Source organism: Crinia signifera, chromosome 3 (assembly GCF_055691185.1).
Source record: "Crinia signifera chromosome 3, ASM5569118v1, whole genome shotgun sequence".
NCBI classification, from domain to species: domain Eukaryota; kingdom Metazoa; phylum Chordata; class Amphibia; order Anura; family Myobatrachidae; genus Crinia; species Crinia signifera.
Window position 1 is genome coordinate 186,320,257 of NC_139219.1, and position 25,676 is coordinate 186,345,932.

The following is a 25,676-nucleotide window of genomic DNA, read 5'->3' on the forward strand; positions in this document are numbered from 1 at the left end:
AAAAAGCAGCTACATATCTTTATTTTTTGTAAAAAAGCCTAGAAAAAGCCATTTTTGCCGACAAGCCTACTTTACATCCAGAACATTGAATTCCAGCTGAGTGAAAATGGACCAGGATTCTGACTCTCGGGACGTTCTGACAGTCGGAATGCCAGATTGATACCACCCATAATCTGCCCTGAGAGATTTTCCAGTTTCATAAATTTAGAACCAAAGTATTTGATGTCAGAAGATATCTAATATTTGTAAACTACATAGCATTGTAAATTAAACATACAGTACACACAGATCTCAAAATCAGAGGTGGTCATCATGGGAGAGGGGATGTGGACCCAAAAAAGGGAGTGTGTCCGCGTAATAGAGGTCATGGCTATACCCCATGGCAAAGCCTAGTGATAAAAGAGGCTAGTTCGTCCCTTGTCTGCTGATCCCCCTCTTACTACTGATTAATTATGCAAGCACAAATTGGTATGCGGAGCAGCTGTTGACATACAGATGTGCCGAAAAACCTGGTGGTCAGAATAATGCAGTCTTGATCATGACATTGGGAAAGAGACATCTAATTGGAATGCTCTGCTAAAATGAGGACAATCTGAAGGTTTGTGGAATATAGAGATTACATTTATAATGAAATAATTTGTATTTTGGCTACTACAGTAATAGCAATCATAGGAATAATATCATACTATTATTACTAAATATAAACACTATAAAAACACACAACATTCACTAACAAAGTAACAGCAGGCATAAAATGAACATTATGTGCCCCTATCAACAGGACCATAGCATGGTGACACAAACCAAAACAAATGATAATAGTGACTTAGAATTTGAAAAGAATGACACCATTATAATAAACAAATATTGATTGTTTTTTAGTGAACACTTGATAAAACATCAAGCAGAGCGTTAGAGATGGCTATTATACATCAGTTGCCTATGCCAAAGTTAACTCATTTCCATTGACTGGGTTTGCAGCAAATATTTATATCCGTGTTATAGGTGTTTCTAAGCAGCCAGCTGTGAAATCAAATGGAAAATCTTTAAATATGAACATTACTGTGTTTCCACATTAAGAATCACTTATCCCAAAATACAAGTTATTATGTTATTAATAACATTTGCAAATAAACATTTCCAGACATTTCATAATCGGAAATATTTGCATTTAAAATATGCAGTTGAATGCTCGCTACAGCAGATTGGCCGGTGAGTTATTACCTTCCACTTTATCTCCACACTAGTCTTAATACATCTGCCCCATGTGAGGTAAACTTTGCTGAGACTATTGAAACTCAACTAGAAATAAAAAAAGAAGGGTGCACGCTATCACAATGACAGCTTAACGTATAGCTTTAGCTACTGTTGCCCCAAGATAGTCAATCATGTGACACGTAGCCTACAGCAGCCTGTAACTAAACTCCAACAGCTGAGACATTGTTAAGTAACCCAATTTTTCCTAGAAGCTGATGTTGTACGGTCCCAGATAGAAGCACTGTCTTATTTACCCTTGTCATCTATGTGTAACTGTGTAACATGACCTGCTGTACCACGTACCTCTTGGCCATAGGTACGGAAAATGCAGGCGTCAGGAGAGGGCCATGATGGAAGGCTGTGGAAGGGCTTGGTTAGGATTAGGCACAAGGAGGTTAGGTATAGGTAAATGATTAAAGTTAAGATAACAAATGATTGTGTAAAATTTACACAACCTTTTGACCCTGTTGACCATCTGTTGTCAACCGATTGACTGCCTATCTATATACTGTTGAATATTTAATCCACACTATTGCATGTTCTGTTCGGTGTAGCTGGATGATGAATGACAATGACTTGTGTGCCACATTTTATGCTTAAGTGCAAATTAAAAAGTGGTAAACTGAACAAAATGACTTGTTTTATATGCCCTCATGGTAGTGTAAAGTATCAGCCCATACTTTCATTGGAACACCTTTTCCAGCAACACCTCACACACAGATACGTATGTATGTGTTTTGTGGGAAAAGACTTTCCAAGTTACTGATTTTAACATTTCTGTAAGATGAGTGAAAATAGTTTTCAGTAAGTGCCTTCAGCAGATAATATCATTTCCATGGCAATTGCCTACGCAATCTTAAACCTTACCATTACAATGCACTTTCTAATGTCAGTTTTGTGATGAACATGTCTGTAAGTGTTCATTATCTTAAACTAGTCCTGCAGCATTAAAATCTCAAGGGACTTACCTCAGCAACTACTGAACAGGAATTTCATTGTTTACTTCTGACACAGGGTAGGAAATGTAATAAGATCAAATGGGTACGAATCCACCCATTTGACCCATTTGCACTGAATCACGTCCAGAACCCTGTGTACCGCTAATTTACTAACAGCTGAATCCGGCTGATATATGTACGGCAAACTCAGCCGAATTCTAGTGTATGAATGAGTACACTATTGATAGAACTCGGCCATATACGGCCATAAAGTTCTATCTGATCGGTAAATTTACTAAAATTTGTGCTGCTGAATTAATTTGGAAACAGGAAAATTCACCACATTTTAGATCCAAATTTTGATGAAGCCTGCATGGATAAGTCAGATCTGTGTAGGCTTCTATGTGTAAAAGTTATTAAAAATAAAAAATAAATAAAAAAACTGTGTGGGCTCTTTGAGATGGTGCTGGTTGCAGAAATCCATCACTGGGTTCTTTATCCGATTGTGGTTTCAAAAATACAGGAGACAAAAATAATAGGGGTCCCCCATATTTTTATAACCAGCACCGTGCTCAACCAGTGGTGTCATGCCACAGCTGCGGTAAACTTTTTACACAAGTTCTTCCGTCCAAAGTATGACCACCCTGGCTGGTCTGCAATGGCTGGGTCAGTGGGAGATTGGGGACCCCCAATGAAGGGGTCTCCCCCCTCCACGGAACCCCCGACCCAGGCTGAAGCCATGGCTATCCCCAGCACCCCTGGGCAGTGGATGCTGGGCTGATGTTTAAAGTGTAAAATAAAGAATACAATAAATAAGTATTGAGGTTAGTAGAGGGAGTACATTTTCATCAAGCCTCCCCCGCATGCGGTGAGTTGGATAACCACAAGTCCCAGCATGCAGTGCATTATTTGGCCCACTGGGACTTGTAGTCCTGCTACAGAAACAATACCCAAATAACACTCACACACACACAAATTAAATATAACTCTATTACACACAACACCTATACATACTTATCTATCTTGACTAGTACGCTAACGTTCAAAAGTTTGGGGTCACTTAGAAATGTACTTATTTTTTAAATAATTTTTTTTTTCAATGATCAAATGATTAAATGAATCAGAAATACACTCTGTTCAGGGCTAGAAATATGTTTCTTCTTCTGGCAGTGCACACCCTAATGTAATGTGTTGCACCTAGCATATTCTATTTACATGGATTCAAGCAGCTGATGCCGTCCCTAGACTCCAGGCTGCTTGCTAAAAGTACCTAATGTAAGCCTTGCCCTGGATTTAGACTCTGCCTCCCGGCAGACTTAAACCCCATCTCCTGATGACATCAGTACTCCAACTGCAAAGGGAATGCAGTGACACAAACCAGCTGTGCCACTGAAAGAGTGTGGCCTCACAGAAATCCTGTCCATCCATATCTATAGCCAATGCAGACCCCACGACCAAACAGGTAATGAGTTGCTTCTGCATATACAGTATATGTCATTTGTAAAAAGCAGCTCTCAAGTTTCATGTAGGCACTATGTAGTAGATGGGCAGGATCAGCAAATGCAAATATATTGAAAGTAATAACTATATTGCCCTAATAAACACTTTTCTATTATATGGATGGGTAAGAGTCTGTGTAGTGGTGGTCACTGATATCCTGTCTGCACTGTGTGGCAGTCACTACTTCCCAACATTCTCTTTTAGGAAATCGGGATGAGCACCTGGAAATGGGGCGTGGCCTCTGCTGGTGTGGACTGCTCTAGCGGCCTCAAGTAAAGTCCCCCTTTACCTTCACATACGGGGCATGGCCAGCGCTCTGTGTGCTGCTGCAGTGATGGACAGGGGGACTCCTGTGAAAATAGGGACAGTTGGGAGGTATGCTGTATTATATGGTGGTCACATGGATGCCCTTTGTGGTCATCAGAAGGCTTTCTGTGCTCTATGGAATACACTGTTATGTTGTGCATATGGTTTGCTGATCACTGGGTTGCTGCTGCTCTCTTAGCTGTATGGTAATATGGTGTTCTAGCATTGTGAAACCCCATATGTCCCAGTTGGTGGTTGTGTGAAGGACAGTGGGTGACTTTTCTTTTTGCACCAAATTTCTTTTACCTCTTTTGCACCATTACAATATATGTTTAGGGTAGGATTCCCTAACTAAAGGATCAATATAAGGCAAATATGCATTCAAGTTTTCTGTAGTAAATTATCACAATCTTCACCCTGTAGAGTGATGGACCAATAATGACTGTACCCCACCTCTTTATGGCAGCACAGCAAGGTACAGGCAGACCCTATATTCACTACAGGTGTGTGGCTACATCTTCTCACATGCTTGGCCTCAATATCCTTCTACAGCTATCCCATTCGGGTTATCAGGCCTCCCAGTCATATTTTTTTCTGGATAAATTCCTGATACATAGCAAAGGAAGCTTGTAATACATTAATAACCAAAGACAGCGGTGGTATATATACTGACAGCTGTCCTCCTACATAATGAGTCGAAATAGAATAAAAGATCTTTTCAGGCATATTTGATACTGTAAATAAGCCCTTCAATACTGAATACTATCTCATTTGTCTATATACTGATAAATCCAAACATAACATGTTCTTTGCTGGAGAGGATCTGCTTCCAGCATTTGTTCATTGTAAAAGAAAACCTTAAATAGTGCTGCACAACAACATTTCCACAATGCGTCTTCAGCTAGTTCTCTGTTTGACATTAGTAGAACAGACAATGATGTGGGCTTGGTAATATTTGTCCATTTACTGAAACAGTTCAAAGCAAGGCATTATCCCTATAGCACATTTGCTGTACACACCATATTTCCTACAGAATGTCTTATTGAAAAAGCCTTTGCTTAGCAGTGCCTTCAGATCACATCTCTCTTATCGGGGTTAAGGCCTTTAGCTATAAGGAATCCGCAAGGAAGAAACCACAGTCTCTAAGAATAGTTTCCAACTATCACAGTTTCAAAGTACATACAGTAGCATGGCAGGATGTTGCCAATCTATATTTGTTTTTATGAAAATAAAAGCATTGCTTTTTTGCCTTGTGCTTTTCAATGATTCTTTACAAGTTTGAGATGAAAGGTTTTTCAGGAAACGCAAAGCCAGCAATGCATCTAAATGGATATATAATCAAGGTATATCAAATAAAATGTGACCCCACTGTTGACAGCTGCCTCATTTCTTATTATTGCAAAGGACACACAGTCAATCAAGATGGAGACCTCTCACTGCCATCAGGTTAGGCTAATACAGTTGTTTTCCATTAGAACGACTTCCCAAAAGTATAGTACCAATGATGATAATGATAGTAACAAATACATACATGCACAATGATAAAACAAACACACACACAAAATATGAAATCTACATAAAATAAACAAAATTAACAATACCATTTTAGTTAGATATTTGGGTTCTGCATGATTGGAAAAGAGCAACATGAGTTGTTTTTTTTCCAGTTTTTTCTTTGTGGCAATAACCACACCTGTCTACATTGACACTTAATTAGTGTAGTGCGTAACCTCTCATGGTTTGCTTAACTTGCCATGCTTTTGGCCTGGTGCCTCGCTCTGCTGACGCTTCACTTGGTACACTTTACTTTTACCATCCACGTGGGCTACAATTGGTAACGACCAATTGTAGCCCACGTGGATTGTAAAATATGAAAAAAAAACTAAAAACGTGAATTTAAAAAAAAAACTAATTTCAACCTTATCATGTGTCGACAATTGTCATGTTGAATTTTTACTTTTGTCAACCTTTTGCCTATGTCAATCTTTTGGTGTCAACCTAAACTTTTTAGTATAGTTAGCATCCATACCATCCCAGCAAATGATTTAATGAACTCAAACAGCCAAGTATGATCCAGGCTTGTTACCATTGTTTTGTTTTTCACAAAGATACACACGTGGAGGGTAATTACTTTCTACTTTGAACACACCCATGGAAGAGGTTGGCCTAGCCTTAACTGGCCTATTTGTGTCACTAGGCTCCTCAGCTGCCCTGTCTCATTTTCCTGTACATTTATTTTATTTTTTTTACAGACTAAATTATACTACACTCCTGTGGCGTAAGTTTGTCCCAGAGGCAAGATAAATATTGGTGCCCCCTCCACCCATACACAAAGAGCATCAAATATAAATATATGTATGTGTGTGTGTGTATGCATGTATGTATTTATGCATGTTATATTTAAATTTAAAAAAAAGTGTAATGTCTATGGTCCTGCAAGGAGGGGGGGTCAGCCACAGAAGTGTTATCGACGGCTTCCAATGAACTGATGCAAACTTGTAGGGGAGGAGAGGTGCCCACTTGGGAGCAGGAGACCAGCAGCAGATAACTCCATTGCCTCTGCTTCACCCTGCATCTTCAATATGGGGCTTTGGGCTGACTCAAACTTGTAGATGTGGGTCTCCTCAGGCAACTTTATGGCACCTGCAGCTTATCTAGGGATTTTGGGGGTGATCCAGGTTGGTTTGCAAATCACATTTGGTTTGCTAATGGACATAACTATGTGCACTGCAGGTAGGGCAGATGTGACGTGCAGAGAGAGACAATTGTGAAAGGTTATAAGCATTTATTCAATAATAACTAACATTATGTAAAATTAGAGAATTCCCTAAGAAAGAAAGAAATGATAAAAAATATGAAGACATGTGAAGACGTTGAAACGCGTTGAGCCAGCTTCCTATTGTTCCAGCTTCCAGCTTTAGGTAAACCAGACCTTTCTTCATTGCTCATCCGGACCAGTACAGTTGACAACATATTGGATCCTACAACTTCAGTTTACACACAGCGACCAGCCAGGTATTCATATACCATAAAACTGTTTACTGCATCTGTAATGTCTGAGTTAATTTGGATCCTCCACAGGGTATTCTTCCAGAACTCTTTACAACATTTCTCTCCATTCAAAGGAGACTTCATTACCCACCCAGTCTGGTAAATATACTATACCTTGGTACCATGGACTCACCTTGATAGCTGGAACTTCATTCCTTATTTTATCATTTATTTTTTACATATTTTTTTTCTTTCTTAGAGACCTCTGATTTTACATAATCTTTGGTATTATTGAATAAATGTTTATAACCTTTCACAATTGTGTTATCAATACATCATTCAGCAATACCCAAGCGCTGTATACCTCTTTTTCTTCAAAATTTTCTATATAGGGGAGTTTTACGCCCTCCCCATACAGCAGCTGTAGTTGCACTTGTGGTTCCCATCTCTTTTATGTGCAGAGAGAGAGAGTTAGATTTGAGTAAGTTATAAAACTGTATGAATTTTGATCAGGATGTCATTATGGTATAGCTTAATGATGACCTAGAAAGAAGCAGAGGTATGTAGTGTTCATTCTAGCACCCACTATCTTTGAAAAACCATGCAGTTCCTCTTCACTGCCTGGGGTGTCGCTGTCTGCTGTAGTGTTTCTAGCACAGTGAGGTCTGTATATCAGCACTGATATGCAAACCAGACCTGTGCTAGAAACACCACAGCAGACAGCGACACCCCAGGCAGGGAAGAGGAACTGCATGGATTTTCAAAGATAGCGGGTGCTAGAATGAACACTAGGTATGTACAGTATTACTATATCTCGATATGAGATCAGGGAGAGGAGCAGTAAAAAAAACAAGAGGCAGTATTACGTTTCTATATTATAATTGTCTGTATTTTTAATGTACATATAATATACTGTGCCACAGTCCATTGTGGCTTATAATTTATTTACAGGTACCACAGATCTATTGGGGACTATCTACTAAAATCTAGGCTTTTAGGAGTGGATATGTTGCCCATAACAATTAGATTCTTCTTATCTAGGACCTTCTAGAACAGTGGTTCTCAACCTCGGCCTCAAGGACCCCCAACAGTTAAGGTTTTCCAGGTCTCCACATAGAATAGCAAGTGAAGTAATTATCTCCACCTGTGGATTTTTTTTAAATGTGTCAGTGAACAATGAGTGCACCTGTGCACCTGCTGGGTGACCTGGAAAACATGTACTGTTGGGGCACCTTAAGGATCGTGGTTGAAAACCACTGTTCTAGAAGATAATAGCTAGAATCTGATTGGTTGCTATGGGCAACACCTCAATTTCTAAAATATACCCCATGAAGGGACCATGGGGATTTTTATATGAGAGTTTTGATGTGGCTTATTTTATTTCCTTAATGTATGTACATTGCAAATAGTGTTGAATTATTCAATATGCTTCAACTTTTTACACTATGCATGCCCTATGCTCGCCCTGTCTCAGTGGCGTAACTAGCCGGGTGTGAGGGATGCAGGCTCCACCCAGGTTTTACCCTCAAATGGGGTTACACCACAGTGCCAGTGCTGAAGATAGGCCTATTTCCTGGGGACCCAGCATCTCTGGGGAGGGTTAATAAAAAGAGTCCCTGTGAGGCCATGCCCCCTTATAATAGGCCACACACCCTTTTTGGACATGCTCATTGCTGGTGTGGTGGTGGTGGGAGGGGGGTAGGGAATGTCATTAGAGAATGCACACTGGGTATCGCCAAACCCAGATGCCTCTACAATCTATATTTATCACATGTATACTGTGTACACATACAAATAGTGCATGCGCTCTTTATCTCTTTCATGGGAGACATTTACACTTTGCAGCTAATTTTCTGATACCATATGTATGTACACAAGAAGAACATATGATAATGCTTCATGAAATGCCATCATGAAACAAAACCAATTAGTTATATAACATTATGTAACCAAGTTTTGTCTCAGCTGAGTGTGCTACAGTGCATAGTGGGCTAAATTCTCTAAGCTTCAAAAGTGATAAAATGGAGAGTGATAAACAGCCAGCCAATCAGCTCCTGCCTGACATTTTTCAAACACAGTCTGTGACATGCCAGGTAGGAGCTAATTGGCTGGCTGTATATCACTCTCCATTTTATCACTTTTGAAGCTTAGAGAATCTGGCCCTATGTCAGCTCAAATATTCCAATCATATGCCATTGGAAAGTACATAAAGAACTGTCACAGCAACAAATATCTAAGGGCTTGATTCAAGGTTGTACGGTATTGCACATCCACAGGGAAGCAGCTGTGCGATAATATACAGGGGATGCAGTTACCATCCCGGCGGTCGGGATCCCGGCGTTCAGAATCCCGACGCCGGAATCCCGACCGCCGAAATGCCGACACTTTCTCCCTCCATGGGTGTCCACGACACCCCTGGAGGGAGAATAAATTAGTGTGCCGAGCGTAGCGAGGCACCGGGCCCGCTGCTTAGCGAGCGCAGCGAGCCCGCAAGGGGGGGCGATCCACGTCCCCCCCTTGTCGGCATTTCGGCTGTCAGGATTCCGGCGTCGGGATTCTGAACGCCGGGATCCCGACCGCCGGGATTCAATACTGAATCCATATACAGCTAATACAGTAGTAGAGCTTGTGGGTTGTCCAAGTTCACAATATGCAACATGGCAGTGGGTGACAGGTAGAGGCAGATGGTAATAGGAGGAGCCAGCGAAGGCAGAGTGGTGACAGGGGCAGCAGTGGCCCCCTTAGTCCTCAGAGGCCTGTAGCTCATAGGCTGGTTGTTTATCAATCTTCACTTCATCACTTTTTCAAGCTTGGTACATCTAGCCCTAAGGGGGAAATTACGAACATCGGAACTCTATTTCAGATGGGCTGTTTATATGGGCAACCAATCAGCATGTCCTTATTTATCTAGCACCTTCTAGAAGATAATAGTGTTATGAGTGTCACTGACAGACAAACACTGGGGACAAATGGGGAACAAACAGACACACAGATAAGTGAACTAGAAAGATGTAATGTGCTTTCACTAGGAGCAACAATGCTCAGGAAGGAGATAATAATAATAAAACCATGAACTTCCTAGCCAGGAAGAAATCCCTCTGCGTTCAAGTGTAAAAGTGAGATGAAACTGACACACTTGAACCGCAGGCAGGCTGGAAGTAAATCACGGGATGGAGTCTGGATTGGAAGCAGAGCCAGATTAAGGTCTAAATGGGCCTGGAGCTGAATAATCAAGGGCCTATTATGTACAATAATAGGGGTTGTGGCCAGCACCTAATAATGTGGGGGATGTGACCAGTGTTCTGTTTGGGTGGTCTGCTCATGGGTGTGTCTCTATTTGTGTAAATACTTTCAACTAATTATATATACAAGTAAAAAAAGGTATGAACCAGATAAGTGCGCAATTAAAACACAGTGCAGCTATAAGCCAATCAACAGAGTAGAAACACCTGAGACTACTCGAGATACAGCATAGAACAGAAAGATGTGGATAGGCAATAATAGCGCTCAGTGTTATCTATGTACTGTAGCAGGGTGTTTGAGGCCACTGCAAATAATACAAAACCAAATGAAGCTTTAGCCGGTATCACATAGATGACCAAAATCCAATCGGTCCAATGGTTGTAACAACTGCTCCCCTATTACACATACAGGGGAGACAGAATAAAAAGCAACACAGTGCAGGTCAATACTATAAAACAAATTTTAATCTATAAAATGCACTTACAATAAAGTGATTTTGGTAAAAGCATGAACAAGATGAACCAGGCAAACAGCATACAAAAGATGGTATAAGCGTCCTCCTTCAGTCTTGTCCCGGAAACAAGGGGGACTCAGTCCAGGGTTCGGCAAAATGTAGCTGTCCAAACAGGTCCAAAGCGTCAAGCTGGATAGTGTTACGCTTAAACGCGTTTTCGGATAGTATCCTTCATCAGAATCAGAAGGATACTATCCGAAAACGCGGATACTGTATATACTGTACTTGCCTCTTACACATTATGCCACATGGAATGATCCAAAATTCACAACGAGTGAGCAAAAATTCACACTATGGCACACGGATTGAGTCACAATTCATGTTATGCCACATAGATTAAGGCAAAATTCCCATTGTGCCACATAGATTGAGCCAAAATACACACTACACCAGGCATATCCAAACAGTGGCCCTCCTGCTGTTGTGAAACTACACATCTCAGCATGCCTTTGCATAGTTTTAGCATTCCCTAATAGCAAAACTGTGCATGATGGGACTTGTAGTTTCACAACAGTTGGAGGGCCATAGTTTGGACATGCCTGCGCTATACCAAAAAGATTGAGCAATAATGCACAATATGCTTCATAAATAGGGGCATTGGCGCGCATGAAAAATTTACACCATAATGCCCATTACATGTTAAGACAAACACAATAATCTCCATTATGCATTATGCCATACACCATAATGCCTATTAAAATTTATGCTACATAAGTGTTGCTTCCCTACATGTTAATTGCCAGGGGTTCCATGTTCATTGCCAGGGGTTCCATGTTCATTGCCAGGGGTTCCATGCTCATTGCCAGGGGTACCATGCTCGTTGCCATGTGGGGTTACACACTCATTGCCAAGGGGGAATACATGCTCGTGGTAACTGGGGGACAGCCGCCGCCAGGCAGAAATGACAGCCATTGACAGCTGGGCAGAGAGCAGGGGGCTGCCCGGCTGTATTCAGAGCACTGCTATTTGAAATAATACCCCTTTCACACCAGAAAATGCAGGTATTTACCCGGGAATATGGTCCCAGGATCATGCAGGGACATTCCCGGACTGGCCCCTTTTACACCAGCCTAGTCCTTGCATTTTCTGGTGTGTGGGGGAGAGAAAACCACCCCCGCCACCCCTTTAAACAAGCAGCTATATCTTCGGAAACAACTGACCCATTTTACATGTAGGCTTCAAATGATTTTGGTCCCGTGAAACTGGGCTGTTTGGTTCCAGAGAAATCTGTCCTCAAACAACATGAACAGCCATTAAATTACATTTCAGAAATGAAAAAAAAATTGGTTTACCCACAATATCTCTAGAACCAATAAACCCATATGGACCAGGTATCAGACTGAAGGCCCAGCAATTTGAGTTCGACTGAGATCAACCTCAAGCTTCTATGATGCCGGAGGGGAAACTGGCAGCTGTTGGAACCGGGTGGAGGTCAGAATTAGCGGGTCCCATGTTATCCTATGGGGAAAACGTTCCAGGTTTTCCTGGCGGTATCTCCGGTTCCCGGGGGGCTAGTGACGCGGGGCTGGGCTCGTTGGAAAGCCCCGGCCCTCAGTTACAAAAGTTGGAGAGTGGGCATGGAGCTGTAGCTCCATCAGGCCCATTGTTAATCCAGCCCTGATTGGAAGCACTTACTTTGCAGGAGGGAACAGCAGAGCCCAGTGCACAAGATCAATCCAGACACCTACTCTCAGATGGTATTTGAGCTGAACCTCTGGATGTGGAATCTGAGCTGAAACACTGGCTCTGAAGATGAAGATAGGAGATCGCAGCGTCCAGAATCAGACCAGAAACCAATACACAGAAGTGACAGAGTTCAGTCTCTGGAGGAAGATGACAATCCTTTCCAAATCCTGCTCCACTCTCCTGTACTGGCCAGATGGAAAAACCAGCACAGAAAAGAGAAGCTAGGAATAAACAGAGATTGAATTTACAATATTGCTACTAGGTGTTGCAATCCAGTGGGGGAAACCCGTCACTGACTCAATCACCTATATTGTAGCAATGGCAATACAATTCTAACACAGGCTAACAGGTACAATGGGTTGGGATCACTTGGTCTATTGCATTATGGTCGAAAGTCATTAGGTCGAATCCATTAGGTCGACATGCTAAAAAGGTCGACATGACTCTAGGTCGACATGGGAAAAGGTCGACATGATTCTAGGTCGAAAGATCATTAGTTCGACAGGTCATTAGTTCGACAAGGTCATTAGTTCGACATTGTCTATGTCGACATTCACAAGGTCGACATGGGGTTTTTCACTGTTTTTTTACCTGAATGTCAACACAGTCGACATGGACACAGTTTAAAGTGCACTGCATCCCCTCGCATCGCTCGCTGCACTCGCTATGCATTGGGCACGGTGCCTCGCTACGCTCGGCACACTATTTTATTCTCCCACCACGCCCTAGTGGATGGTAGGGCATGAAATACCGCCTGTCGGCACATGTTGGCTCAAAAAACAGTGAAAAACTCCATGTCGACCTTGTGAATGTCGACATAGACAATGTCGAACTAATGACCTTGTCGAACTAATGACCTGTCGAACTAATGACCTTTCGAACTAGAATCATGTCGACCTTTTCCCATGTCGACCTAGAGTCATGTCGACCTTTTAGCATGTCGACCTAATGGATTCGACCTAATGACTGTCGACCATAATGCAGTAGACCAAATGACCGCATCCCGGTACAATACACAGCAGAGCTCTGGCATACAAATTCAGCAGCAACCCCCTGCTCTCTTAATACGCCTTATAAAGGGAGTGCTGCTGCAGACATCAGGGAGTGCGCCCTACCCAGTTGCCATGGTGATCCTGGCGGCGTCCTCTCCCTTGCTAGAGCCACGCCCCCCTGTGTCATGCTGCCTTTAGGTTGCTCTGACAACCTGGCTTGTAACAAATAGAGAGTATCTGATTGGTTGCCCAAAGCAACATCCCATCTGAAATAGAACTCCCATCTTCGTAAATTTCCCCTTAAAATTGTAAATATTTCTAAATTGTGACTGTTTTAGTTACTATGGTCCTAATTCAAAGATCTATGAAATGCAGATTTTTATACATATATATATACTTTAATTTTTATGCTATTTAGCAGATATTTTTCCTGATTTTTTATATATCATGTTTATTTTTAATGTAAAGGAGCGTTTTTTCCCTTTACTTAATATGAACTTATTTATTTTGTACTTACAGAAGTAATATTTATTACGTAATATTAAATTTACACAGGTATTGGTCTGCACTCAAAGTGAATTCACCCTCATTTTTTTGATTCACTAGTTATGTAATTCCACCTTTGATCCATGTTTCTATTCATATGGAACACGTAATTACTAGAATTATTTGTCACTTTTTCAAAGGCATCTGTAACATTAACTTTTACCCTAATCCCATTCCACTGATCAAAGATAATAACTCTTTGTTTCTGGAAGGTACAATCCTTTATTTAATTGATACTAACTATTTATATTTCTTCCCATTGTCCTCTATGTTCGCTCCTATATTTCCTCTACTGGATCCCTAATATACTGTAGTCCTTTTCTATTTCTATAATATCTTATATTGCTTCTACTTCCGTCTTATGTATTTTTAATGTCCATTTTGATGTCTGTGTAATGTTTTTTAAGAAATTGATTTGTTGATCCTCTGAATTTATTACCTTAGAAATACCCCTGATGAAGTCTTGATTAAGACGAAACGCGTAGGGTTACTATACTTCCATTTTGCTTGTATGAATCCACTTCAATCAAGTTTTCAATAAATCTTCTGAATCATTGATTTTGTACTTAATTGATTATGGACTATTAAGAACCAGACAGGTTATTCTCCAAATAAGGAGTTATTTTGTGCTCTTCCACTACTGGTGTCTATCTATCTATCTATCTATCTATCTATCTATATATCCTATATCTTATTCCTGAACAATTCGGTTTTAGTGCTGCGCTCTGCCCTTGCTTATGGCTTTGAAAGAATTGTGTTTGAATAAATGAATGAAAAAGGGTGTGTTTTCCTTTAAATAAAACAAATGTTTACTGGTGATTCACAGAGATGATGCTAAAGATCAAAACAATGATTCAATTAGTTCAATACTCTGATGCGTGCATGCAATAACAAACTTACAAAATTACAATATTACAATGAAATACTTAATAAATGAAATGAGGATCAGGAACTCTGTAGTTTCAGAGTTACGTTTCCTGAAGTGCTTTGTAGTTGCAGTTCTGCTTGTTCTCTTCACAAGTACAGATACTGATTGTCTCGTTAGGTTCAATTTATACTCATTAATAAACTGGAAAGAAACATATAAAAGCGTCACCAGAGTGCTGGTTTTTAAGTCTGGTAAAGGTGATTTGGTGTCCTGTAAAGGAAAAGATCTGTCTGTCACCACGGCGTCCCGTTAAGTGACAAGGTTTTACAGTGTGTACACAGTCCTTTCAGTGTTGATTCTTCTGGTACCTCTTTAACATTGGTGGTCAGTGGCGCCTGGTTTTCGGGGGAACGTACTCACTTTCCGCCGCAGGTTACCCGGACTTCAGGAGACTTGTACAGCGGGACCGCTTGCACTCGGGGCTGTGTGTTAACACTGCTCCCTGTGCTGCGGTGCGCGCGCTGTTGCGTCTCCCTGTCTTGGAGGCTTACAGAACACTACCACGGGTGCCGATATGGTCCGCGGTTGTGTCTGACCACCAATGTTAAAGAGGTACCAGAAGAATCAACACTGAAAGGACTGTGTACACACTGTAAAACCTTGTCACTTAACGGGACGCCGTGGTGACAGACAGATCTTTTCCTTTACAGGACACCAAATCACCTTTACCAGACTTAAAAACCAGCACTCTGGTGACGCTTTTATATGTTTCTTTCCAGTTTATTAATGAGTATAAATTGAACCTAACGAGACAATCAGTATCTGTACTTGTGAAGAGAACAAGCAGAACTGCAACTACAAAGCACTTCAGGAAACGTAACTCTGAAACTACAGAGTTCCTGATCCTCATTTCATTTATTAAGTATTTCATTGTAATATTGTAATTTTGTAAGTTTGTTATTGCATGCACGCATCAGAGTATTGAACTAATTGAATCATTGTTTTGATCTTTAGCATCATCTCTGTGAATCACCAGTAAACATTTGTTTTATTTAAAGGAAAACACACCCTTTTTCATTCATTTATTCAAACACAATTCTTTCAAAGCCATAAGCAAGGGCAGAGCGCAGCACTAAAACCGAATTGTTCTATAATCTAAAACCAACGGATCAGTCATCCGTAAGTGCGGCAGCTAGCCCAACAAGATTCAGTGCGCAGGTACCACCCCCCGACAAATACTATATCTTATTCCTGTACATGAGTCCTTGACAAAACTGCTTTAACAGCATTGAAACGTTGGACCGAGACCATGTAATTGATTGTTACTTTATCTACTTCTACTGTATAAAAAAAAAGTCTACAAAAAGACCCTAAGAGTGCAGCAGATTATTCACTCTATGTCTACCTACAACCACCCGGAGGCACCTCATTTAAACTGAGTGCCGACTCTACAACACACTATATATATATATATATATATATATATATATATATATATTGTAACAGGTTCGCCGTTCAACAGGACACGGTAGGCAGTTCCTGGTATTTGGGCATGTATTTAATAGCCTACATGCCACAACTCCACTTCACTATAACATAAGGTTTGTAGAAACTAACAGCAGTATTTTTACAAGCAGCGCTCCTTGTGAAAGGTGCCTCACTGACAGTCCAAGTCCCTGGCGCTATAACACTCATAAAAAAACACAGAAATGATACCTGCCCAGGTGTTTGCTCCAAGTGGGGATGCCACTTATAATAGATAGATATTCCGAAAGCAGCATCACTCCGGGTTGAAATGCATTATGGAGTCCCGAAGTATATACAGGAATGTTTGATCACAATAGTAGTACGGTGCCGCTTCTCCAATTAACCAATCCCACGGATAGTTCCAATTTGGCTAATCTCTCTCTGTAGTTTAAGGACTCCCTTAATTAATTCATTTGGTTTCCCTACGTTTGCCAGTTCTTCCATGTCCTTTTTATAATGTGGAGCCCAGAATTAGGGTGCCGGATGATGCTCCGTCAGGGGGGATCCCAAAAGTCAGTATCCCAACGTTGGAATTCCGACTGCCGATGCTCCTACAGGGGGAATCCCGACTGACAGGGACTATTCTCCCTTGTGGGGGGGTCCACGACCCACATAGAGGGAGAATAGAACCTGTGGTGAGCATAGTAAGCCACCGAGCCTGCAAGGGGCTACTTGATCCTTATACTGACCATCAGGATCCCCCCTGTCGGAGCGCCATACCACACCCCATAATTGCACCCTGAACTCAAGGCCTAATTAAGGCTTGTAGAGTGACATGATTACAGTGTCATTCCTTGCCCTTCCTTGTCTCTTTTTATACAAGCCAATTTTGTGTAAAGTTCACTTTGCTAACATAAAATACAAAGGTTTACGTGCCTGGAATGCAGAGATTACACAAATCAGCAGATTCCCCAATGATTTGCTACAATTTGACAGTCTGAGAGTAGCAGCGCTGTGGCTAATCCTCACTTGTGAACTTTGAAGTTAGGTGATTTGAGAGATCACACGGATTACCAGGGACTGTAAAGCGCAGCACAGAGGCTGATGAAGTTAACTATGTATTTCTACTTTAAAATTTTCTACTTTAGTGGACGTTTTAATTTCTCTACTCTACTTACTTGCACTGGCCGACAGTAGGCATCCTGGATGGACTGTATACTGGCCCGTGGGCCCAATGTCTCCTTAAAGTCCGCAAAATGCATACAGTAACTAAGGTTAGACAAATGATATTAGACAGTGTAAAAAGCTTTATAGTAGGCAGTAGGATGAAATTATAAATTGTAAGTATTTTTAAACCCTTTGAGTCCAACATCTCTGTGAGATGTTCAAAATATCTGCTGAAAATGCCAGCGTCGCTTACATTTTTCGCTTCTGGTCATTCACTTTGAATTTTGTTAACTGCTAAAAATAAACGGTACTTGTTTCCTATCTGGGCGCCCAGGTTTTCTACGTACGGCACCGTAATGAAATCGGATCGCATCGCATCGGATTCGGTACTCGATGATGTACGATGGCATACGATGCTATCCGATCCGATCCGATTTTACATTGGAATCAATGTTAAATGGTCCCTGAGACCCGATTTTACATTGATTTCAATGTAATAACCCCGCAAACCCACGATTTGTATAGGAAACCCCCCCTGATGGTTTAAAATGCGCCTCCATTGTTAACGCCACACCAGTATTGACGTCAACCCGAAGCGTGGCGAGCGGCGGCGGTACGCGTCCTCCGACTTTTTCATACCCCCACTATCCACGTCGGCGTGGAGTTGAGAATAGAATAGTGTGGCGAGCGCAGCGAGCCACCGAGCCCGAAGCGTGGCGAGGGGACGCGGATACCTGTGAAGCCCGCGAGGGGACACGGATACCTGTGAAGTATCCGCGTCCCCTCGCGGGGCTCACTGCGCTCGCCACGCTTCGGGCTCGGTGGCTCGCTGCGCTCGCCACACTATTCTATTCTCAACTCCACGCCGACGTGGATAGTGGAGGTATGAAAAAGTCGGAGGACGCGTACCGCCGCCCCTCGCGGGGCACGCTGCGCTCGCCACGCTTCGGGTTGACGTCAATACTGTGTTTCTGTGCAGATGTGACAAGGGGAGGGCTTTGAAGGATTAATAAATACAGTAGTGTTACAGATGGCCCATCCTATGGGCCAACCATAAAAGCGGGAACGAAATCGGATCGGATCGCATCGCATCGTTCTATATCGTGTATGTGCATTTGTGGTATCAGATGCGATGCGATCCGATTTTGATACGGAGAATAGCATGGTGCGCAATTAACTTAGCGGGCGCCCAGATACAAGTACTGTACCAAATAAACTAACACTTATATTTTTGAAAGCGTTCTTACTTTGCAACATTTTTTCCACACATGCCAAAAACTTTTCACAGTACAGTATGTTTTTCTTTTGTTTCACAACATTAACATTTCTTTGTGCTACTTTGTTGTGATGAGAGGGCTCTGATCTGTGGAATAGGTTTCCAAGATGTGGCGCTATGAGTACAGATAACAAATGCAAAAGGAAGACACATTGTTGTCATTTAAAATGTTTATTTTGATGTTTATTTTAAATGGCCAACATACACAATGTTACTATTGTATCCAACTCAAACAAAAATAACTGAGACCATTGACCAAATGTAATAGCCTCCGAATCTGGCAGATGTGTGGGATGCCGGACGAACATGGAAGTTTTCTTTAAAGGGGCAATCATTTACAATGGAAAACCATGCCTTGTAAGTGATTGAAATAGCCGCGGGACTCGGAGGCTATTTCAATTGGTCCCATGTTTATAGGAATCATTTAATTTACAGTATGGATGGAAAAATATAAATATTTCAAATTAAGTATACATCTTTGATTACATTTGTATAAGCAAGTTATAACTAACAGACAAGAGAAAGGTGGAGGGGGGGACAGAGGAGAGAGTCGTCATGCAATAGAATTCAAAGTAGTAGGAAGATGTTCCATTGAGAGACTATGGGATAGATGTGTAACACCCCCTCTTCTGCTGCACTGGGATGAATGTCTACATACAGATGGAGCAGCCGTCAGCTACATCTGACAGAGACATGTGAGCTCCCCATCTCAAGGTGGCGGTGATCGTGGATTCCCTGCCCGTTTTCGCTTCAGTGAGACAGGCAGGGAATGGGGGCAGGCTGCTGCGGATGGGCAAGGAGCGGGGGAGACGGGTGGAGGGATCCGACAGAATGGGGATCTAATTCTCTCTGCACCAGTTACATCTGCCCCACCGGTAGTGCACATGGTTTGTCCATTTGAGAAGGAGTTTGCAAGTGAACCAGAATAAGGGCCTTGCTCCAGTGCACTGCAGAGTGGCAGAATTTGGATTACATTTGGAAACCCCTCTCAAAAAAAACCTGCGTTTGCCACTGCTCTATACATTAAAGTTTAATGCTTTCAGTTACCTCCACTTGTCTGTACATTCTGCTATACCAAGCAACTATTCAGTACAATCGAGACAATCGGTTTACCTGCATTAACTTTTACTGTCATACTTTTGCTTTTCACCAGTGAAATTTTGGATTTTATCATTTAATGTATTCCTATCTACTGTGAACGTGTGTGTGTGTGTGTGTGTATGTGTGTGCGCGCGATAATAAACCTTTGATTTACTATTCTGGCAGTGATGATCAACTACTAATTTTGTAATGTGACATGTAGTTATTGCCTTACTCTCTGACTTATAATACCCTAACACTCTATCCTCTATCCTTTATGTCTGTTCTACTAAACAATGAATAGAATTTGTGTTTCACTATGTCTTTGTGAGCTCTTTGGCTTGAATATTACAGAGCCCAAAGCCCCTATTTATCATTACAGTCATTGCACCGACATCGGAATCCTGACTGTTAAAACCCAGACAGTTAGGATCCCAACTGACAGGGGCTATCCTCCCTCCTGGGGGTCCACAACTCCTTTAGAGGAAGAACAGAATAGGTGGCAAGCCCAGCTCGCCACTGAGCCTGCAAGGGGCTTTGTTGCCCTCGCCCCGTTGTCTGAGTCCCAGCAGTCAGGATTCCTAAGTCGAACGAATGACTGTTGGAATCCTGACTGTCAGCGCGCTACACCCCACCCATTTAACCTATAAATATAATACAGTCTTCCCAGGCACAGAGTATAAGCCAACCGCACTGTAGGAGGTGTGTATTGTGTATACATGTATAGTGTATGGGTACTATGAAGTTCAAGGTGTGAACACTTATCTGATAGTTGAACACTAATCTCTTCCTTGCAGTCTAAATCAGACCCTCTACTTCTATCTTGCAGTCCAATCTCACCAATTCCCAAAATCTTCCTCTTGGGCAAGGGTCTTGATTTTCCGTGAGACCTGCTACTCAACAAGAGGCTGAGCCTGGAGGCTTCACGCAACCTGTTGGAGAACAGCGAAGGTGGAGGTAGAGCACAGGTTCTCAAACTTGGTCCTCAGGACCCCACACAGTGCTAGTTTTGCAGGTCTCCTCAGAGAATCACAGTGAAATAATTAGCTCCACCTGTGGATCTTTTAAAATGTGTCAATGAGTAATGAATGCACTTGTGCACCTGCCAGGTGACCAGGAAAATGTGAACTGTGAGGGTCCTGAGGACCAAGTTTGAGAACCCCTGAGCTAGAGGAAGAGATTGGGCTTTTATAATATTAGGTGGACATAAGTAATATAAAGTAGTAGTAGTAACAGCAGTAACTAGTAACGATGTTGAAACAGCGATATAAGTTCTGCATGGAATATGCTAATTTACGCCAACACAGATATCATAAGCAAATGTTTTTACTTTATTCCATATCAAAAAAAAGAAGAAAAAAAAGATATAAAATATACAATATACAAAAAAAATAAAAGGATTCTTTCAATGATTACACAAAGCTAATGACCGGCCAATAAGCTAAACATAAAAGAAAGTAAGCTAAACATAAAAAAAACGATATATGAACTCAGGTTACTTTAAAAGGTATTTACATATACCTATTTAGAATTAAAAAGCACTATACATAAAAGTTGTAGTGATCCTGCTAGTACATACAGTATACCCAGACACCGTGTCTTTGTTCCAGTCAATTGTCTCAATATTGAAGCTGTTACTTATTATTAAAGAATTCCTCAATGGAACAGCCAGTGAGGCAGTGATACTTGCAAGCACCCCGTAGGGTTAATGTTAGTTAAGTAGTGGGAAAAAGGTAGCGAGCTCGCATGCTGGTATTAGTTAGTCTCTGTTAGTACAACACAATTGTGTATATTTACCTGTATGTATATATATATATATATATATATATATATATATATATATATATATATATATATATATATATAGCAAGTTGCTTTTTGTCATTCAGAGTGCCAGACCCCAGCATTGTGTGTATAGATAGATAGATAGATAGATAGATAGATAGATAGATAGATAGATAGATAGATAGATAGATATATTGAGCCTGATGATCCGGCACTTCCTATTTATATATATAGCAAGCAGGTGGACCCGGCAATCAGGTCTTAGCGTCCGTCCAGTTTAGGACACAGTATTACTGTGCTCTGGTGCCCTCTTTTTAGAGAAGATATGGCGGTCCTCCCAAATACAAGGTAAATGAAGTGGCACTCAGAGGCAAGTAGCAAGGTGAAAGTGTGGACTCTTTAATCCTAAAGATCCATTTTCAAAGTTTCAGGGTACGGTGACTCCTTCATCAGGATATGTAATTTCAGACAATTGTCTCAATTGTCTGGAATTACAATTGTCCAAAAAGCTTTTCGGGAGCACGCTTGTCTTTGGCATGCACAAATGTCCATGAATCAACTAACCACACCCCACCCATATCCCCTATCATGATGCCCCCTGTTGTTTAATTCTGGATGCACAGCTGCCTATATTGTCAGCAATAATATGTACTGTAGCTGGAGCAATATGAGAAAATAAACTTATTTATTTTGTAATTTCACTAGAAAAAGTGACAGGAAAGCTTAATTCATAAGAATTAAGTATGAGCTACATCAAATGTATTTATATTAAATAATCTGATTCACAAATGTATTAAATAAATATATTATTAATAGTGAAAAAACTTACATTTGTACTTTTTCAAACAATCCCTAATAAAGTTCAAGGAATAAGAGACTTTGGGCCAGATGCACTAAGTTTCAAAAGTGATCAAATGGAAAGTGATAAACAACCAACCAATCAGCTCCTGCCTGATATTTTTCAAACACAGCATGTGACATGGCAGGTAGGAACTGATTGGCTGGCGGTTTATCACTCTCCATTTTATCACTTTTAAATCTTAGTGCCCTAAATGTTTTGTTATGGCAATCCCAATAAAAATAAACTGTATAAAGAGAAAACAAATAAATAAATATTAGGGTCGTGTTGTGGATTTTGGTTTTAGTTCTCATTTCTTCCTCATAATTTTTTATTTTTTTGCAAAACCACCTGCAAGCATTTTGGTCGGCTTCAAATTTCGGATCAGCTAAATCCAGTTGAAAAATCGATTTATTGAGAAAATTCAACAAAAGTCAAAATCAGTAAAGTAAATTTTGCAATCCAAATTCTGAACTGCATGAAGATCTGAACTGCGACTCATTCACACTGGGTTTTGATGCATTTTGGATCTATGAAATTTGCATAGATACAAATATACAGATATATATACAAATAAAAATACACCAGACACATTTCTACACCTCAAGATCATGGAAAGGTTTTCTTCTGCAAGATCTGGTTATTTGTTCAGCATTACAAGCTATTAAAATGGATAAAGCTGTAATATTTTCCAAGCATCCTACAGTTTGAGAATTTCCTGTAGCCTTCATTACAAATGTGTTATTTTGCTGCTATATCTTTCTCTCATCATTCTTTACTCATTTCTTTGACTGCTAACTTTCTCCGCCTATACACAATCTGTTCTCTTTACCACAGCTGGAGTAGAAGAAATGCTTCAGAATACAATTACACATTAATGTTACAATAAATATATGTTATTTATTTTTATTAGCACCTGTAATAGCAATTTCTCTTAAATTCAGCTATTAAAGTCAGATGACACTAATTCTGGATGTGAAAGTCAATATTTTAGCACATACAGTATACAGTAAATTCATATACAAAAATAAATAATTAGTGTACTGACAGTAATAAATCATTATATTTTGCAGGCTAGCCATGTGTAAGAAGAGAAAAGAAATACAGGTTACTGTTACATTCCAGGCTTCCAGAATCATGCACATAATGAATGTTTCCTTGGGAAGAAGACTGGACGGGGTCAGGATGAGAACCATCTAACTGCGCAAAATTCTTTTACATCTTCAATGAGAAAAATGAATTTTACAAACTGCACAGCAGAAACAATTGCAAACAAATCTAAGACGGTAACAGAAAAAATGCTGATTTCCTTAACATTAGCTGTTATCACTACTCTGACCACACTGTTAAATTCAGCTGTCATTATTGCAATTTGCACAACTAAGAAATTACACCAACCTGCAAACTATTTAATATGCTCATTAGCAGTTACTGATTTTCTTGTTGCCATTTTAGTTATGCCTTTAAGCATTGCCTATATCGTTATGGACACTTGGACCCTTGGTTATGTGATATGTGAAATATGGCTTAGTATTGACATGACTTGCTGTACTTGTTCAATCCTTCACTTATGTGTGATTGCGCTGGATCGTTATTGGGCAATTACTGATGCTATTGAATATGCCAGAAAAAGAACAGCTAAGCGGGCTGGAATAATGATCTTAACTGTATGGACTATTTCTATTTTCATTTCCATTCCACCTTTGTTCTGGAGAAATCATCATAACATAAACAGTCCAAGTAGCTGTATAATCCAACATGACCATGTTATCTATACAATATACTCTACATTTGGGGCATTTTATATCCCTTTGACGTTAATACTTATTTTGTACTATAGAATATACCATGCTGCAAAGAGCCTTTACCAAAAAAGAGGATCAAGTCGACACTTGAGCAACAGGAGTAATGACAGCCAAAATTCATATGCCCACTGCAAACTTACACAGACGTTCTGTGTGTCTGAATTCTCCACCTCAGATCCTACCATGGAGTTTGAGAAGATCAATGCTTGTGTGAGGACCCCAACATATGATAATGACATTGACTTTGCCTGGGATCGTCAACAACAGATATCTAGTACAAGAGAACGGAAGGCAGCCCGTATATTGGGACTCATTTTGGGTGCTTTTATGATAAGTTGGTTGCCATTTTTCATCAAGGAACTTGCTGTCGGACTCCAGCTCTGCAGTGTGTCACCGGAAGTGGCTGACTTCTTAACATGGTTGGGTTATGTGAATTCGCTAATTAATCCACTTCTTTACACCAGTTTCAATGATGACTTCAAGATAGCCTTTAAAAAACTAATCAGATGCAAAGAGCACTCGTAAAGTATCCATGTACTACATCTGATTGTCTTATAAGCCTTAAAGGTAAAAAGATTGTGTTTTTTGAATCATGGGAGCTGGTAATTAAAACAAAACAAAAAAACAACATTATTTTTAGATCTGTGTTTTCTTTCTGTCCTGACATGTAATGCAGTCTTCTACCTCTGTTTGTAAGTTATAAAATAAAAAAATAGGTTTTTATAATATACAATAACTTTTATTAATATAAAAAGATTAATATTATTCACAATTTTTAATGTGAGATTTCCTTTCAATGAGTGCTTCATGTTTAAGTATATAAATAACTAATTACCTTGAGTATAAACAAATTAATTTCAGCTTTTTATGAAGTGTTCATTTACTTAATGTGTTCTTTTTTATTAATGCATTGCCAAGTCAAAGAGGGTGATCATCATAGAATCATTCTGAAGTGCTGTGATGTCTTCATTTTGTCTTCAAAAGTCATCCTTATATGTACAGAGAAAAATATTGGGTACTTGTGTAGTTTCACGGCGCCAGCATGCGGGGCTCGCTTCGCTCACCCACGCTGTGGGCTCGGTGGCTCGCTACGCTCGCCACGCTATTTAAAATCAACTCCATGCCAACATGGATAGTGGAGGCATGAACTATCCATGTTGGCATGGAGTTAAGTTAGTTTATTTGACATATTTAGTGGCGAGCATACACCCGGAAGTAGCACGACGCCATGCTGGCGCCGTGAAACTACACAAGTACCAAATATTGAAATGACTCAGGAAAATATGTTGGGCATAAAGTTAGCAAATAATCCCAGTATTACTCAAAATGTTTTATTTAATTGTTCAACTTATACCCCGTTCTCACTGCCGCAAAAACCCGGGTATTTGCCAGGGCGAGCAGTAATTTTCTGTGTCGC

General features: G+C 40.6%; 1 protein-coding gene across 1 annotated transcript in view; it reads left to right on the top strand.

The window, feature by feature from the left end:
- Positions 1–24,916, top strand: part of HTR1E (5-hydroxytryptamine receptor 1E) — an 80,275-nt gene extending 55,359 nt beyond the window's left edge. The window contains exon 2 of the mRNA XM_083174708.1: positions 23,528–24,916. Within this exon, the coding sequence (XP_083030834.1) occupies positions 23,681–24,784 (1,104 nt within the window). The 5' untranslated portion in view covers positions 23,528–23,680 and the 3' untranslated portion in view covers positions 24,785–24,916. The remainder of the gene's footprint in view (positions 1–23,527) is intronic.
- Positions 24,917–25,676: the final 760 nt, after the last annotated feature.